General features: G+C 42.9%; 1 protein-coding gene across 1 annotated transcript in view; it reads right to left on the reverse strand.

Moving 5' to 3' along the window:
* Positions 1-16,465, reverse strand: part of BACH2 (BTB domain and CNC homolog 2) — a 524,494-nt gene that overhangs the window by 50,248 nt on the left and 457,781 nt on the right. The window contains exon 5 of the mRNA XM_069235503.1: positions 8,836-10,377. Within this exon, the coding sequence (XP_069091604.1) occupies positions 8,836-10,377 (1,542 nt within the window). The remainder of the gene's footprint in view (positions 1-8,835; positions 10,378-16,465) is intronic.

Consider the following 16,465-nt stretch of genomic DNA (forward strand, 5'->3'; position numbering starts at 1 on the left):
GACTTGTGCCCTGATGGAGATGGAATGTGGCACCACATAAGGAAAGGTTAACTGTTGACTCTCTTGGCCTTGGTGCAGTGCAGGGGCCATTTTAGGCTTTATTTTTTTCACTGCGTGGTTCATGATGCTGGCTAATTTTAAAAGAAATTTGAGAGGTTTTTAGGCCTTTGCATCTTTTCGACCATTACTTTATACTGTTCTCGCTTTGAGTTGCTGTTGACAAAACCGCAGCCAGACGGAGCTTGGCTGTGTTGCCTGAACATCGCTGCCGCTGACCTTTGGCCTCGTTCTCTATTCCCTTGTGGAACTTTCCCTATCAGACAGGTTACGTAATATGGCAGACTTTGCACAGGTCCAGCACACCATGTCAGACCTGCCAGAGAAAACAGTACCTTTGGTTACGGGAACGCTGACCCTAGACCTGGTGATGTGGCACCTTTTTTTCGCTGGCAAACAGCTAATTTGTAAGTATTGCTGACCCACCTTTTCGAACAACTTTCAGTGCCAGCCGGGTGAAAATCAAAACAATCCAAGGAAAATGTGTTTGAAGATAAATCAGTTTATTTCTACATTAGGAAATTTAGCTAGCGCTTGTGTGTCGCGAGGCTTGTTGACCCTGTGCATTCAAGGAACTTTGCTTTTATCTGCAGTACCACACTTCAAATTCCACCTACACGCTGGAAACGCTTACATTTAGCTGGAAGGCTGAGCAAGTCTGCAGCAGACGTTTTTAAATTTATTAAAATGCTCTGCTAGAAAATGTAACTTGGACGTGGAGGAGCTATAATACATTATACCATTAGATTTGATTTGATGAGGTTATTATAAGGCCTGATTTCTACACTGAATAGTCACAATATGTATTACAGTTTGTTAGAGGTATCAGGGATAATTGAACATTATGTAATAAATCCTGGTTATATATCACAAAACATTTAGACTGTGAATCAATATCAGCTGGATGTGTGTCTGAGTTTAATCATAATGTATCAGTAACTTTGTTGCTGATCACAGGGTATTTTGGGGGTTTTCACCCTGTTCAGTGCACCGTCTGGGTGAAACATCTAGTGAATCTAGGGCAGGAAGCGCCAGTTTACTCTGTGAAAACTTCCCAAGTATTACTAACATTAGAAAATGTAAATGTTTAGTACTGATCCAACATGTATCTACAGTCCTCATTTTTATTGATAGAAAGTAGCCAAAAATAAGAAGGCGAAATCTGACAAGGAATCACTTCATGAAAATCAACCCACCCTCAAGATATATTTAAATTCATTTTTATTCCATAGTTGTTAACATTGGAAAATTGAGCCAATTGGCTGGTTTTAAACGTACGAAAATGATATTCTAATAAAACTAGCGTTTTTTCTAACACAAAATAAAGTCAAATCATTTTTCAGTGACTGAAAATAGCTAAAGCGAAGACCCTGAGATCTGGCAACTAAGAACACTGAGTCTAATGCTAAATTTCTTATAACCTGGTTTATAAATTGATAAAAAGGTTTAGTTAGTGAAGGTGCCCAAACAAGGGAACTGTGGACAGGCAGGACCAACTCAGGGTTTTGTCCTTTCAATGTTGATAAAAATGAACACTGATGAACTGTTTAAGAAAAGCACCAGCGTTTCTTCACAGCAAAAAAGACTGTATGCTAATTTACTTTTGGTACCACCAGAAAAAGACAAATATCTAACAATATATGTTTGTCCATGTAAGCCCTCTGGAGTTTTGAGCAAAGGTTCAATGATGACTTTAGAGACTCTTCATCTAAGATCAGGATGAAAGGATTACGTCAACAAGATTGGTATCAATATGAGTCATTTCAGATAATAAGGTCGGTTGCAATCACTGTCAACTTATCAAATTCGGTCTTGGATTTACAGGACTGTATCCACCCAACTGCCTCTTCGCTCCTGGTGTTTAAAATGTTGTGATGCATTTGATTAAAGTCCTTCAACGGGCATTCGGCGCATTAACATCATGTTGTTTTGGTACTTAAACAAAGTTCAACATGCCTTGCTGTGGTAGCACCTAGGACATTTCAAGCTGATCTCACTCCTGTCATGCTTCTTGAGCCAGACACTGGACTGCACGATTATGCGGTCTTATCCTGTGCACTGATTGATACCGAAGCTTGAATTTCAGGTTTACGTTTAAACATGGAGGACTGGAGTTGATTTTAATTATGGACCGGTTGAGGCAATGTCCTTCTCATTGATGGAATTCCCACCTATAATGGTAGCTGACCTTTTAACTCCCACAGTGGAAGACCTATCTGATGATCGCACAACAAACCTTCATGGATCCTGAAGTATCCATAACAATCACCCGCTTTGCTTGTGGCCTGATTCACAAACATGGTTGTATGTGTAGTTTGATCTTTCTCTGATGTATATCAACCTTTGCTACTATATCTTGGGCCTTCCTAAGTTCTGATCCAACAACAAGTAATCTAGGTGAGGTGATTTTTTTAATTTGCATTCATTTACTCTCATGGGAGTTCATACAAAGTCAGTAGATTTTCAGAGTGGTAAGGGAAACATCTTCCCTTTACCGTTATACCAGGATGTTTTTTTTTAAATTGCTTTTCTACATTAGCTGAGGTAATGGTCTTCAAAAACATTGTGCATGTCTCGGATTAAACAACAAAAATGTGACCATAGCACAACCTTGACCTGTAACACAACTGGAACAAAAAAGAGGTTTACCCAAAAACCCTACCTGACCTGGGTAAGTATACATGTATGCATTAAACATTGGTCATACGGCTGGGATAAATTAAACTAATTTCTAACAAGAAAAATACTCAATATTATCTTGGCTTAATTATTTCTTTATGAAAATGAGTTTGTTGCTTATATAGAACAAAGAGAATCACCAATGGGACAAATTGTCCCTGTTACATAAACTACAAATACAAAAGAACATTGGTGTCACATCAAACTACATCAACTACATAAAGCAACACAGAACAAATCACCAATTCATTCTGAAAAATGTCCCAAACAAATCTCCTCCATCGGAGGTAGTGGTACACAACAAACATAGAGGTGTTATCCACTTCTTAGCAATGGTTGTGGTAAATTTGATGAGGAGTGCTAAGTCCAGACCAGTTATTTCCTGAAATTCTTTGCACTCTCCAATATACTTCCATGGAATCAATTACATTTTTCTACCCAACCCTGCTGAAATCCACATGTTGTTGACGCGTTTCGGCCTATTTCATTTTAGTCCTCATCAGACTACACTGGGACAACAACATCTAAGAGCAGTTTGAAAGCAGTCTTTACTCCTGTTGATCCTTCTTATTCTAACTCAAGCCTTCAATGAAGCCAAACATCAGTGTTATGCGTGCTACCCACACGTTCCATGTGGGTTTCCTTTGCGGATCGTATCATGCTCCTTCCTTTCAGGGGCCTCAGTTGTTGCGCTCGCGTGCAGCGATTACGGCCACCTCCAGGGTTCGTTGCTTCCGCATATACCATACCGTAGATGTAACACAACTGGAGCACGTGTGCTCCGGAATATAAAATACAGTGGTCATAAATTATTTCTTATTTAAATAACAGTCTTCTGAATTAATTATAACAATATGATGTGCTTTTAACAGTCCACTTCATAGTTTTGTTCTAATGCTGCTGGAATTTGACTAAGTCACAACTGAAGCACAAACTGAATGTTTCATAAAACGCAATATTTGTGATTTGTGGGTCACATATTGAACTCAAACTATTACCAAATCATTCTGTGCATTCGCTCGACTGGAATTATTCCTAGGAACGGTTAGTCTCTCGACTCGATATTCCAAAATGAGAAGCATCTTTTGTACATCAGCGCTGGATTAAGAGAACTGTTTCTGTAAGTAAGGCAAGCTATCTTTTAGTAGCAAACCATATTCAACATCCTAACCACTGACTGGAGCCTCGTCTGTTGGAGGCCTGGGGCAACTACAGACAGCAGGCCACACTGCTCTGCCGGTATTCATGTTTCTTGGTGAGTGAAGGTCAAGTGAGATCTGGATTTACAGTAAAGCATATCATGCATGATTTACCTTACCTGCAAGAAACATGGCAGTATGATTCAATTTTAGGAATAGTTACCACTGGGTTCAAAACAGCCCTAGGCTTAGATATTTGCTAAGTAATGCCAATATTCGACCACTTCACTTAACATCCAAGAGGTCATGACACCTTACCAACAATCCCACTGAGTAGATCCACAAGGACAACGGAGGCCAAACATGTCCGCTATCTCTGATAACCATCAGACTAATCAACCACATTATTGTTTCCCAGTTTGGAATTGGTACTGCCTTGGAAGATTGGTATGTGATGAAAATCTTTAGCTGTATGCATGAGGGGTCAAGGGTCGAGGGAGGTGGTGATGTGGGGCTCAGGGAGTTGGTGGTTTGTTATCAGTGGATGCTTTCACATGATGTTGATTTGTTTTGCTTAGTAGTACTGTGCAGGAAAACAAAAATGCAATCAAAACTAAAGAAAAACATGACAAACAATGTGGGTTACGAGTACACAACTCTACAACTCTGCAAGCCCAGATCTGAGGAATCCACAGGCTCTCGCTACATTTAAAAAAAAAAATTCAAGACACACCTCTCCTTGGAGGTGTTCTCTGGCATTCCCAATTCAGATTGTCTTTTCTCTTATGAGATACAAACATCCAACAAACAAGAATGATGTCTAAACGCCTTAGACGCCACTATCTTACAAGATGTAGACCTGACTTCATAATCCAGGAGATTCAAGAACTCCTAATACAATGAGAGACTCAGAAGGTGGATTAAATTCTATGAACACTCCAGCAATGAGAGGTAGCTTTTCGACACAAGCCAGACATTTACAGCATAATGAAAAAAGTAAAGGACATAGGGAAAACTGCACCTGAGCACTTGTGGCTGTACCTGGCACAATGTAATATTGCAACAACACCTCTTGCATACAGTGGGACATGGGAGCTACTTCAGTTCCCAGCTATGATGGTCAGACTCCCTGTATGGATAAGTCTGAGACAGCAGCTACAATATATAATGAAAGGAGTCCGAGTCATGGATCGAGAAGGTTCCTTCTTCCTCTTGTTCCTCGAACTCTCGGTGAGCTGTCGGCGTGGACGCCATCTGCAGTCTTCTGGCTCGACGGTCACGGAGTGTTTTTCGGGACCGGAACGCACGACAGGCCTCGCAAGTCTCTTCACTGTGCTCAGGCGACAGGCACAGGTTACAGACCAAATGTTGGTCTGTATACGGGTATTTGTTGTGGCATTTAGGACAGAAACGGAACGGGGTCCGTTCCATCAGCGTTGTTTCACAAGCGGTCGGGCCGACCAGGCCCCGACGGGGGATCGAAAACTACCCCGAAGGGTACCGGAGCTCTTCACTCTTCGATTCGGTGTTGATTCTAACTAAGCCGATCCCGAACGCAACAATACCGACGTAATTTTCCGATATTTAGCTAACTTTCCGTTCCGAAACCCGGAGCGAAAGGAACACGTCCGAACCCGATGGCGGAAAGAAAACAATCGAAGATGGAGTCGACGCCCATGCGCAATGGAGACAAAGAGGAGGAGTACCTCGGTCCCGTGACTCGAAAGACTTCTTCGAAGAAAAACAACTTGTAACACTCCGACCCAACACCAGATGGCGGGCTATGCACAACATGTGTATCTACAGCGACAGATGCCATCGAACCAAACATTTTGGTTACTAGAAAAAGAACATTTTTTCTAGAAAAAGTTGTAGATCATGATTTCATGGATTAAAATCAGAATCTGACCGCCTCAAACCTTTTGCACAAATCACTGTGATTTCCTTGTAGAGAAAGTTTTGAGAAATAGGCCATCACTGATTTCAGGTCTAAATAGCCTTCATAGATTTACAAAATGTTCTTTAAGTAGCCGAAAATATGAGATCACGGAGGTTCATGAAATATGTTATGGCACCCTGGAAAACTTCTAGAATAAATAAATAACAACGTGATAATGCCATACTTTCATATCTGTTTTTCGAAGAGGGGAAATATTCATTTTAGACGCTGCAGAGGGAACATACAAAGCAATGGAAGTAACAGCTCTTCAAACTTCTTGTTCTTTACGTAATCCTCAATGTAAAAACCTTGGATAAGAGTGAACTTCCTGCACTAAATATGGTTTGAAGAAATGTTGGTAACTATATCACCTGAAGTGAAGGGCTACGTGTGGACAGAGACTAGTATCTGTTATAGTTCCCACTTTATATACGACATTTGAGACAGCTCTTCATTGGTCTGTTACTAGCAATACTGCTTTCAAAACAAAGGGCGCGGGGGAAATGTCTACATGGACTGGCTGCAAGGATGCTGTGTTAGGTTAGGTCAAAGGGATTGCATCACCCAACAGACAGGCGGTGGACTAAGTACAAACAGAAATCAATGTGATGAACTTTCCCTTACATTCAAGAGCTAAACTCAGACTGCAACCTGTACTTTGCCCATGTCTAATCACAACAACAAAACGTGACCGGCCATTGTGTATTCAAACAATCTGAGCTGGCTTCCCCTTGGCAATGTGTATCCAAACAATCTGAGCTGGCTTCTACTCGTGAAGTTTCAAAGCAGTCGATATGTCATATTAACTCGCTCTCCTAGCGATGTCGAGGGGTACCTTTGCCCACACTCTTAAAGTTTCTATCCCAGGCGGGAGGAGTCAGAACCTTCCTATGTGATATGCATGTTGTGTTTTGCCTTCCTCTGGGATAAAGCCGTGTAGCGTAGACTGACTGGTGTGTGTGGCTGGGTGTTTGATTCATGTGTAAAAGAAGGATCTGTGATCATGTGGGATAGTTGGGTGGCAATGCCTTACTTATTAGGCGTTTGGTGTAAACTTTCGAAGCAGGAGAAGAGTAACTGGAAGGCTACACCAATTGTTTACACATCTCATAGGCCATGCCCACTTCCTAGCAGTCTGCGACAGTATAACAGATCTTTGATAATCCTGTGCAATGACATTTCTACTACAAACGTTAATTTGAATGCCACAACCACTGTGCTAGAATAAATTTATCTGCAATGCAATAGTTGTTTTTGGCATACCTTCACTCAAGCTCAGTTGGACCCTAATTCTCTTCTTCACTGAAACCCTTGCCCTAACGCTTAACTTACTTGCACTAACCCTTACAATAGCTTTGCGTCTCACCCAACTGTTTCCCTTCAACTTAAGTGTAACTCTCATCGCAATCATAAATTATCTATGACCCTTACACCTAATCAAAATTCTTGCCCTAGCAGTATGAATAACTGAAACCATATGGAAACTGTTTATCGCCCAGCAAAAATAATAATGTTCAAACATTTATAGAGTGCATGGCTGCCCCACTAGGGCTTCTCAGGAATAAATAAGCCAGCAACCTGATAACAGATAGTTCATCACTCAAAACAGCCAGGTTATAAGAAGCTTCTTAAAAATGGTCTCACTAGGGTTCATGTGTAACTGGAGAGGGAGCCAATTCCAGAGTTTGCCAGCTAGAGCGTGAAAGGAGTGGTCGCCCGTCCGGCTCTTCTTGCGCTCTGGATACAAGCAAGACCGACCGGCTGACTTACGGGCCCTGGACAGGTTCCAGGGTCACACATAGACCTCCATGCTACAGAAAAGAGTTAGTTCAATGACTTTACTGAACTTTTCTTTACAATAACATACCAAGATGGGGGACGTTCTGCAATGGCTTTCTGTGATCTGGATGTTTTGCTATAAAATAACCTGCTTTGACCATGGTGTTGCTGGCCATCTGCCGTGTATGAGCTACGCTGAAGGTTTGTGTGATGTTCCACCTAATGTGCTCTAGTGTTTGTGGCTGATATGTCTTCTTAGTGCTGCCAGAGTGTCGAATATTTGCTATGAACTGATTTATGTTGAACGTTCTCTGTAATGCATTTTGTGTGCAACTCGTAGTAGGTTAAGTTCTGACATTGTGAAACATTCTGTTTCAAAGCGTTAAGTTAGTGAGAAATGTAATGATGTGTTTTCGTGCATTATATTTTGGTGGTTAATGATAGTGGGAGCCATATGGAAGTCAGTGTGGTATATTAGTGCTAGGTGCATGGGCGATGCTCTGTCTAATGTGCGCTGTTGGGTGATTCTTTGTAAATCACTTTGTTGGGTAGTGTCGCTGGGAGTAACATGGAACATGACTATATGGTCCGGCCTGTGCTCTGGTACCCCTAAGTGAGGCTTTGTGCCTATTGCCTTCTGTTAGACGTTTTGTGGCATATCTTGGTGGCAAATGCAGCTGGGCGCAATGTGATCTCCGTGTATCTATGCTTTGATTGCGGCCGAATGTGGTCTGCTGGATGTTTGTGTTAACGTTTCTTACTGGCTAGTCCTTTTACGAGCAACGCAACAAGGCATATCCATGGTGTAGTGCAGAAATGTAATCTCTATACTATGAAACTGCAGACAATGGAAAACACTTCAAATAGCTGTTGTGTGGCTCTGATGTCGCATGCATGAAGCATGGGTACAAATGATGGACTTACCGTAGTGAAAACACTGTCACTCACCAACTGAAAGGCAGTTGACAATGCCTACAAGTAGCACATTTTGTACCTTCTAGCGCGTATATCTGAAATATGGAATACTTTCAAAGCACTGTTAAATAACCATCCACAGTGTTTGTTATTGTGTTTTGTGCAGGATGCAAGGGGTTTAAAATGCATTTACGCCTTTTGCTCTGTATGTGAGGCAGCCCTGGAGAATGAAACTTCACACACATGAGTGTGAGGCTATTAGAGCACAATGGGAGCTGGCTTTTTTTCTGTGTGTGTTTGACATGCAGTGCCATCTGAATTTCTTACCTCAGGTCCCCGGTCCTGTGTAGGACAAGACTCGCTATCTGCTTCAGAGAATGACCCAGATTCATCGCTGGAGTTTGTCCCATAAGATTGCTCACATTTAATCTGGGGTCGCACTTGGTTGAAGAGAGTGTCCCCCATCATGCCCATTTCTTGATGGTCAGCAGCCAGGAACCGGGGTCCCTGCGAACAGGGAGAGGAGGAGAACTCGCACAGCGCGAGGCTGCAGGGCGAGCCACCACTGCCGTCCTCTGCATACGAGTAGGAGGAGCATGAGCTGGATGTTCGAGTACGCGTCTCTAGTGGGGGAGACCGGGGGCAGACTTTGATTGGCACTGGGCAGCTAGTGTTTGGCCGCATCCTTCCAGGCAAGTGATCGGAGAGTAATCCGCTGTGGCAGTAGGTATGCGTACTGGGAAGTGATTGGCTAGCTCCTGCCCAAAGACCCTTTGGCAAATGCTCAGGAAGTTCTTTGTCCAAACTGCTCACACCAGGATAGGACTGCACTGGGGTGCCTATTTGGTCACAAGCACTTGATGAGAAAATAACACTCCTGCGGTCCAGTTCACCTTCCTGCTTACAGACCGGTTCAAACCCAAGCCCCTTGAGGGGTGACCCCACTGTGAGGTTGGCTGCATCCCTTTGAGGTGTACGGGAACCCCTATAATTGCCAGTGAAAGGGCTGTGGTCCGTTTTATGTTCACCCTGAGTTGATCCCTTGTCTACAGGGCATGATGGGCTCCTGACAAAACGCTCCTGGGAAGAACTATGAAATCCGACCAACTCTACCCCTTTCGTCCTCTTGAAAAATGATCTTAAACAGGAAGGGGAGGAACCACTTTTTGAGCTATTGATGCAAGTGGGACTGGGCTGCTTTCTGTCCATTTCCATGTCTCCTTCTTTATCCCTGATTTCAGACTCATCGGCAGACAAGCAAAGAGTTATGCTCTCCTCGTCATTCTCCTCAGTCTGAGGTTCAGTTTTAATATGGGCCAGAGGCAGTCCTGGCGCGAGGCCATTGCCAGGACTCTTGTCAACTAATGTGCTTGGAAAACCTGAGGTACTAGTGTGTGAGGCGTCATAGATATTCTTGGTACAAGCCAGCTGGTATTTCTTATATCTTGGGTACCGCGTCACGGGGTCTTTGTCGGCAGGCCCCTTGCCATCTTTCTGCATCTCAGAGTTGGGCTGCATTTCTTCCTCCTTATCTGCCAACCTGCTCGTGGGCTCAGAGCTGAAAGGCTCCAGGTCCACCTTGTCCCTGGGGCAAGATATTTTCGAGGTTTCAGACTCCATGGTCTCCTCCTCGCCTTCAGAGATTTCTTCCTCCTGCATTTTTTGACAGAAAGTGTCTTTTTTGCAAAGTAACAAGCCATCCTCATGATTCAGAAGTTGCGTCTGGAGAAAGCGGAAGCAGGAGTCTTCCAGGTTGTGCATGCGTAGGAATTCAGCACAGCGGATGACCTCCTGGATGTTTTCTCTGCTGAGTAACAGCTTAGCAGTGTAGGCAAACTGTAACAATGGACCAAATCCCCTGGCTGTGACCTGCAAAAAAGAGGGAAATTGCCAGCATTAGTATCAGCACTGCTATTGTTCCAAGTCCTTCAAGTGTAGTTAGACAATCTGACAGCTCTAATGTGCCCAGATAAATACTGCAAAGTATCAGCTAATCTTCATCGAGGCTGAAGTCATACTACTTCCATTAATGAATGCCGCCTCCAAAGGGGATGCTGCTTTTACTTTTAATATTCCCCAAGGTGATCACAATATGTCTCGTTCTAAAGGTGGTGATCAATCTATCCTTGGTAAAGAGCAAACTTTAGAAACAACCACTCATCATGAAGCACACAGTGGCTACTTCTACATGCAGCCCATAAAACGACAACATGCAGTTATTATTAACAAAGGAAGAGGTGTACAAGGTAAGCTTACCATTTTGTTTTTGGTGTAAGTTTACAAACTTTTACTATTCACAAACTACGAGTGTATTTTTATGTGTATTATCTTTACGACTACAGAGACTGTCTTACTTTTTATGGGCGGAATTCTCTGCAGTTGTAAACACACTACACATAAAACTAAACTCGTAGCTTGTGAATAGCAATAAAATAGTAAACTTACATCAAAAGTGTAAGGTTGCCTTTGTGAATAAGGCCCCAGGAGTCTTATGTGAACTCCGCTCCTCCAGCACACATTTCTTTTGAAGTATCTACATTTTATACCTTGGAGATCAGAGCAAAGAAGAACCTGTGAGAGATCTTAAAACCTTGTCATTAATTGCAAGAAAATGGTACATGTTCCAGCAACTTAACAAACAAACGTAGCTGAAGGTGTACTTGTCTCCATTTCTACTTACCTGGTTACAAAATACCATTTTTAGTCTTTTCGCCCCCAGCAATGCCCCAGGATTTGACCACCCTTTGGAAATAGGCATCCGCCCCTCACTCTTTGCATAACGGATAGCAGTGTGTACAGGTATGGTAGATACAGGGGTGCAACTTACGCCTTTATCAATGCCCTCTGTCGCAATACACTTGCTATGGGCTTCCCTCGTTGTGCTCTGGACTATGGACCTTTTTATGTGTGATGGGAATTCGCATTTATGACAGCAGGGTGAAGTGTTTCAGAGTGTCCCTACCGTGCACCAGTAAGTTGACCTGTACCATGTTGTTGGGTTCACCGAGACACCGTTACGCTGAACAGTCCATCTTAAGGTTCCTGAAGCCTGAAGGCACCGCTGCCAGAGCTCTGCATCAAGGCCATCCATTTGGGATAGCCAGGGGTAGCAGGTGCTACCCTTTGGTATATCACACTCTACAATTGCTATCCCTCGTCTCAGTAGTCAAGTGGACATGGACTCAAAATATCATTTTAAAAGCTCGAATTACTTTCTTTAAGTGCCCTTACTCTAAACTATGAGCAGCAAATAAGAGGTTCTTGATGAGCCAAGGGCGAGGTAAGAGGTGCACTCAAATGTCATTCTGGGTTAAACTTGAGTGATGTCACATGGGAAAACTGGCAATTTTGAATGTATGTCCATCGGAAAGATCAAGATCTTTTTTTGGTTCATACCTAACCGCAAATATATGGTTCCCCAGCAGCATCTCTGGATCTAAGGACCAATCCTGACACTTCAGGAGGTGTGTCAATATTGTCCCTGGGCAGCATCCAATGGCTGTCGAACAACTGACCAAAGAAGCAGCGTTCGGATTCTGTTTTACTTTGCCAATGTCCAGGGCCGCTTGGAGTACCCTAGTACTGTAGTTTTCAAAACGTCTGTGTGAGTTAGTGAGGCGCATTAGTGGGCATGGAAAATCTTAGGGAACATCCAAAACCGCAATTACCCATTAAAATAATGCAAGCAAGGCTCCCTGGCTATTTGCAAAATGACTTCATACATCCTTTGTATTTGCAAGTGAATCAATTAAGTCGACCTGACGAAAAACTGAATTGGGGGAACTGTAGACACATGAAACAAGACTGTTTTAACCCAAATGCATGAAATGTTAAGCTCACGAACTTTTTTGTTGCGGAAATTTGTAAGATTTTCATCAAAATGAAGAGGATCTATATAAAATGCCAGGTCTAACAAAAAGGGCAAACAAATTTGGGGAGAAGAATGTTTAAACGTTTGCAGGCGCGTAATACGTGACATGTAGAAACGGTACCACAGAGCAGAATAGAGAGTGAGAGAAACATGGAAGCCATGGACAAGCAGGAGAGATGGGCAAGGACAACGAGGTTCGATAATACAAATGATCCCAGTGGGCTGCAAAAAATAACAACTATTTAGAAGAAGTCGGAGGGGAGGTTAAAAAAAGACAGAGAAAAGGAGCAGGGCTCCCTCTCTCCACTGAACTGGAAAAACCCAAATCTATTGCACAAACATAGCATAAAGTGTTTAGCCAACGTGGCCAGTGCAACCAAAAACGACCACGCTTTGTAGAAATGGATTCGACAGGGCAACCTTTTTTTAAAATTAATTCATGTTGCTCATAATGGTTTTCTGCTCAGCATCTCGCGGGGGAATTAACAGGGAGAGCTGAGCCACAGCCCAGTTAGTGGTCTGGTTTGGCTTTATGAGTCTATGCACTAGCTGAACCCTGAACCTATTTACCATGTAAACCCTGAAACAAACATCATGTAAAAATAGGATAAAGTCTCTTCAAAATTAAAAAAACGTGTATTTATTTCACCTGTTGAACTTTTCACCCTAGCACATCAGATTATATCACTGCACTGAGAGGCACTTATTAAAATATCTAGTTTTTAAACATGAACTTAGCAACTTACATACCCCTCTTGCACTCATTACAATGCTTTAGTGAACTAAAAGGCAAGACAGATGACAAGTGGACCCTATTTGAGCAACATTACAGTGTATTAAATCAAACACAAGAAACATAAAAGAGTGTCCTGTAAAGCACATATACTGAACTAAATTATTTGAAAATGGTTTCAAACGTAATAATGAAGAAAAAGGAGGCTTGGCAAAATAAACGATTCACTTATGATCACACAATTTGGTCAATCGAGGATGCCAAGATTCTCTAGCTTCACATTGTGTAATTTAGCCACTAGAGGGGTGTCTCTTTCTCTCTTCTGTTTGAGGTAAAAGATTAATTAATTTTTATGGTAGACAGAAGCCACCTGAAAGCCTGACTCGGTTTTGGGCTTGAGTGCCTCAGAGGAACTCGAGCTGAGTCAGAGCCAGGCATGTAGCTTGCCAACCTCTTTGAACACAAAGTAAATATGAGTTGTGCAAGGCTGTTTAGTCCATTTTCATTTCACCTCCTTGTTTCTGGTGAAGTTTAGCATTAGGTTGTAGGGCGTCCGCTATTACAGCATTGTACATAATGCTGTGTGTAAACATTAAGCAGGTAAAGTGTAGAATCTGGACTTTTTTTTAATTTAATTTCCCACAGATTCCCAAATAGCAAAATGTGACATGGTCTGTGTAAAACCAAATCTTCCATGGCAGGTCATTGAATAAATTGTAAAGGCATAGCTGCTGTGAAAGAAGAAAATGCACATAAAAGAAGAGGTGCAATGTATAGTTTCATCTTCCTTAAAGCTCCTATTTGTTGAGGGGAAACGTCCCCACATGGTATTGCACTGCAGTGCATTAATGTAGCACTTACTACTCCCGATGAGGTGTTGAAGCACTTTACGGTGGGTAGCAGGCCACTCTGGAATCCAATCTTAGTAGTTAATCCAGTGGTTATTGCTTACTGGGATTAGTTTTGCACTCCCAAGGAAACCAATCCATGCTTTAACTCAATTTCTGTGTGAATAGGTGTGATCCATTCGTGGGGGCAGGCCCGGCCAGTCCTTTAGGGTGGAGGGGCCACCCCCCCAACTTTTGCCCCTCATGAAGAGTGTCTGTCAGGCTGAACAAAGGTCAGCTTGACAGACACCCTTCATGTTCAGGTCAGGCAGCCAGGAGCAGACATGCGTGATTTACGCAGACTCCTGGCTGCCTGAGCGTGACCTCCTCGGCTCAGCAAAGGTGCCTCAAGGCCCTCCCCTGGGTGACGAGGAAAGCGTCACCCATTGACTTCGACCTGGGCGCTTCAGGTTTAAGCCCGGAAGCACTCTGGGCAAGTTCAATCAGTGACACTGTCACAGAGTGAGGTGGGGTCAGCAGTCTCACTGACCCCATCCCACGCTGTGACGAGGCTGGGACTGCTGCCTTCCCTCATTGGCTGACCTGCCAATGAGGGAAGGCAGCAGTCCCAACCCTCCTGGGACCTCCGAGGCTGAAGGTAAGTGTGTGTGTGATCTTTTAAAATGAATGTTTGGTGCGTGCGTGCATGTTTGAATGTTATGAATGTTGTTAATGGATGTGCGTGCGTTTGTGTGTGTGACAGAATGTGTGTGTGTGATCTTTAAAATGAATGCTTGATGCGTGTGTGCATGTTTGAATGTTATGAGTGTTGTTAATGGATGTGCATGCATGTGTGTAAGAATGAGTGTGTGTGTGCTTCCCGCCCACCCCCCTCCCTCCTAAAGCTGCTGGCCGCCACTGCGTGGGGGCTATGTTACTTTAGGCAAATGATTAGTGTGATGACTATACAGACCAGAGAGTAGGTTTTTTGCATGTTCCAGAGAAGGAGTGGTTATGATCTATAAAATTAGGTGAGGGCAATTTGAGGAAATACAATAAAAGTGATTAAAGCAGATGGGCATTAATCGAGCATGGGCAAAATTTAAATTACACCAGTATAATTTGCATAGTTTGGGGAATATATGCTACGAAAGACCTCAAAACACGCATTACCTTACTTTGCATAGTTAAGCGCCATGCCTGGTAAAAATGTACTGCGAATGGCACCATTTACTGCAAACGCATGAGAACAATAGAACATAGGCGGCTGTTGTTTGTGGAGCTTAGTTGAAAAGCAGACTCGTGTCACAAATTGAAGCAAGGACGCACTTCGCTCTAAAATATAGCGCATAATGACAGATTTATATTTCACATAACTATGCATAATTTTGCCTATTTATGCAAAAGCTAATTAAGCAAATTTAGCACATCTACCACCATACTTAAAATAGGTTGTTCTCTGAGAAAGATGTAATGCAGAAGATGGAAGGTAAGAGGAGGGTCCTTCCATACAAAGAAAAGAGAGGCAACATTCGAAAGTTTTAAGTCAAGTTTAATTTTTCACGCGATGCTTTTTGACATAGCATGAAATCTCCGGATGTAAAACCGTAGACAGAAACATGTGTTTAAGGTACAATAGAAAAACAAAGGTTTCAGCTTTTAACTTCTATAAAGCATTATGGTTACTAACTGAGGAAAAAACAAAAAACTAAATCGTGCGTGGGGCTCCTCAGAAACACAGCCCACCATGATTTCTATGTCGCTCATGTTCAGAAAGGGCATCTGTGCAGTTTTGCTAAAATATATTTCAACTCCCCTCAAGCCTTCTTTTGCTATATTGCTAGCAGCTGCAGTGCAACGGGGGTGCCTCTATATTTATTTTGCACTTCTGGTCCTCTATAAAAATCCACTGCAACACATTAGTATCTAGTTACATTTGCTCGTGTTACTCGGGCGGAGCAGGGCTTCGTTCCTTTGCACGAGTATGTAACAGATGACATAGAAGTGATGATCCAAAGAGTCCACTAGGTGGCGCACATGCCAAACTTCTAAAGCTCTTGACCTGAATTTCCATATGAAAGAGCGCTTACACCTCTTTTTCAAAACAATGACATAATTCTGACAAATATAAACTCAGGGGTGTGGACAAGGAATCACAGCCTGCGCAACATGACCGGCTGACGAGGCAGCCATAAAGACAAAAGTATTCAAGAGTTCACTGAGTGAGCACAACTCCTAGGATATCTATTTTGCGCCACGGGGTACCACACCCCACACTAATAACGCCGGAAGCTATGCCGTTACTTGTTGCGGAGCTTCTATGGCGCTCTTGGTGTGAATAGAAAGCAGGCTTCGGTTTCATGCCCGAAAACCATTTCAACTGCCAAAGAACCTAAACCGTGCTAAGGTCAACCAGGGCCAAAGACAAAAGCCCACGTGTAGAAACCAGACAGGCACAGCAATGAGAACAGATCTCATGCCCCCTTTGAGGGACCTGTAAGTCCAACTTAAAGCATGATTTACAAA

Source organism: Pleurodeles waltl, chromosome 5 (genome assembly GCF_031143425.1).
Source record: "Pleurodeles waltl isolate 20211129_DDA chromosome 5, aPleWal1.hap1.20221129, whole genome shotgun sequence".
NCBI lineage: Eukaryota > Metazoa > Chordata > Amphibia > Caudata > Salamandridae > Pleurodeles > Pleurodeles waltl.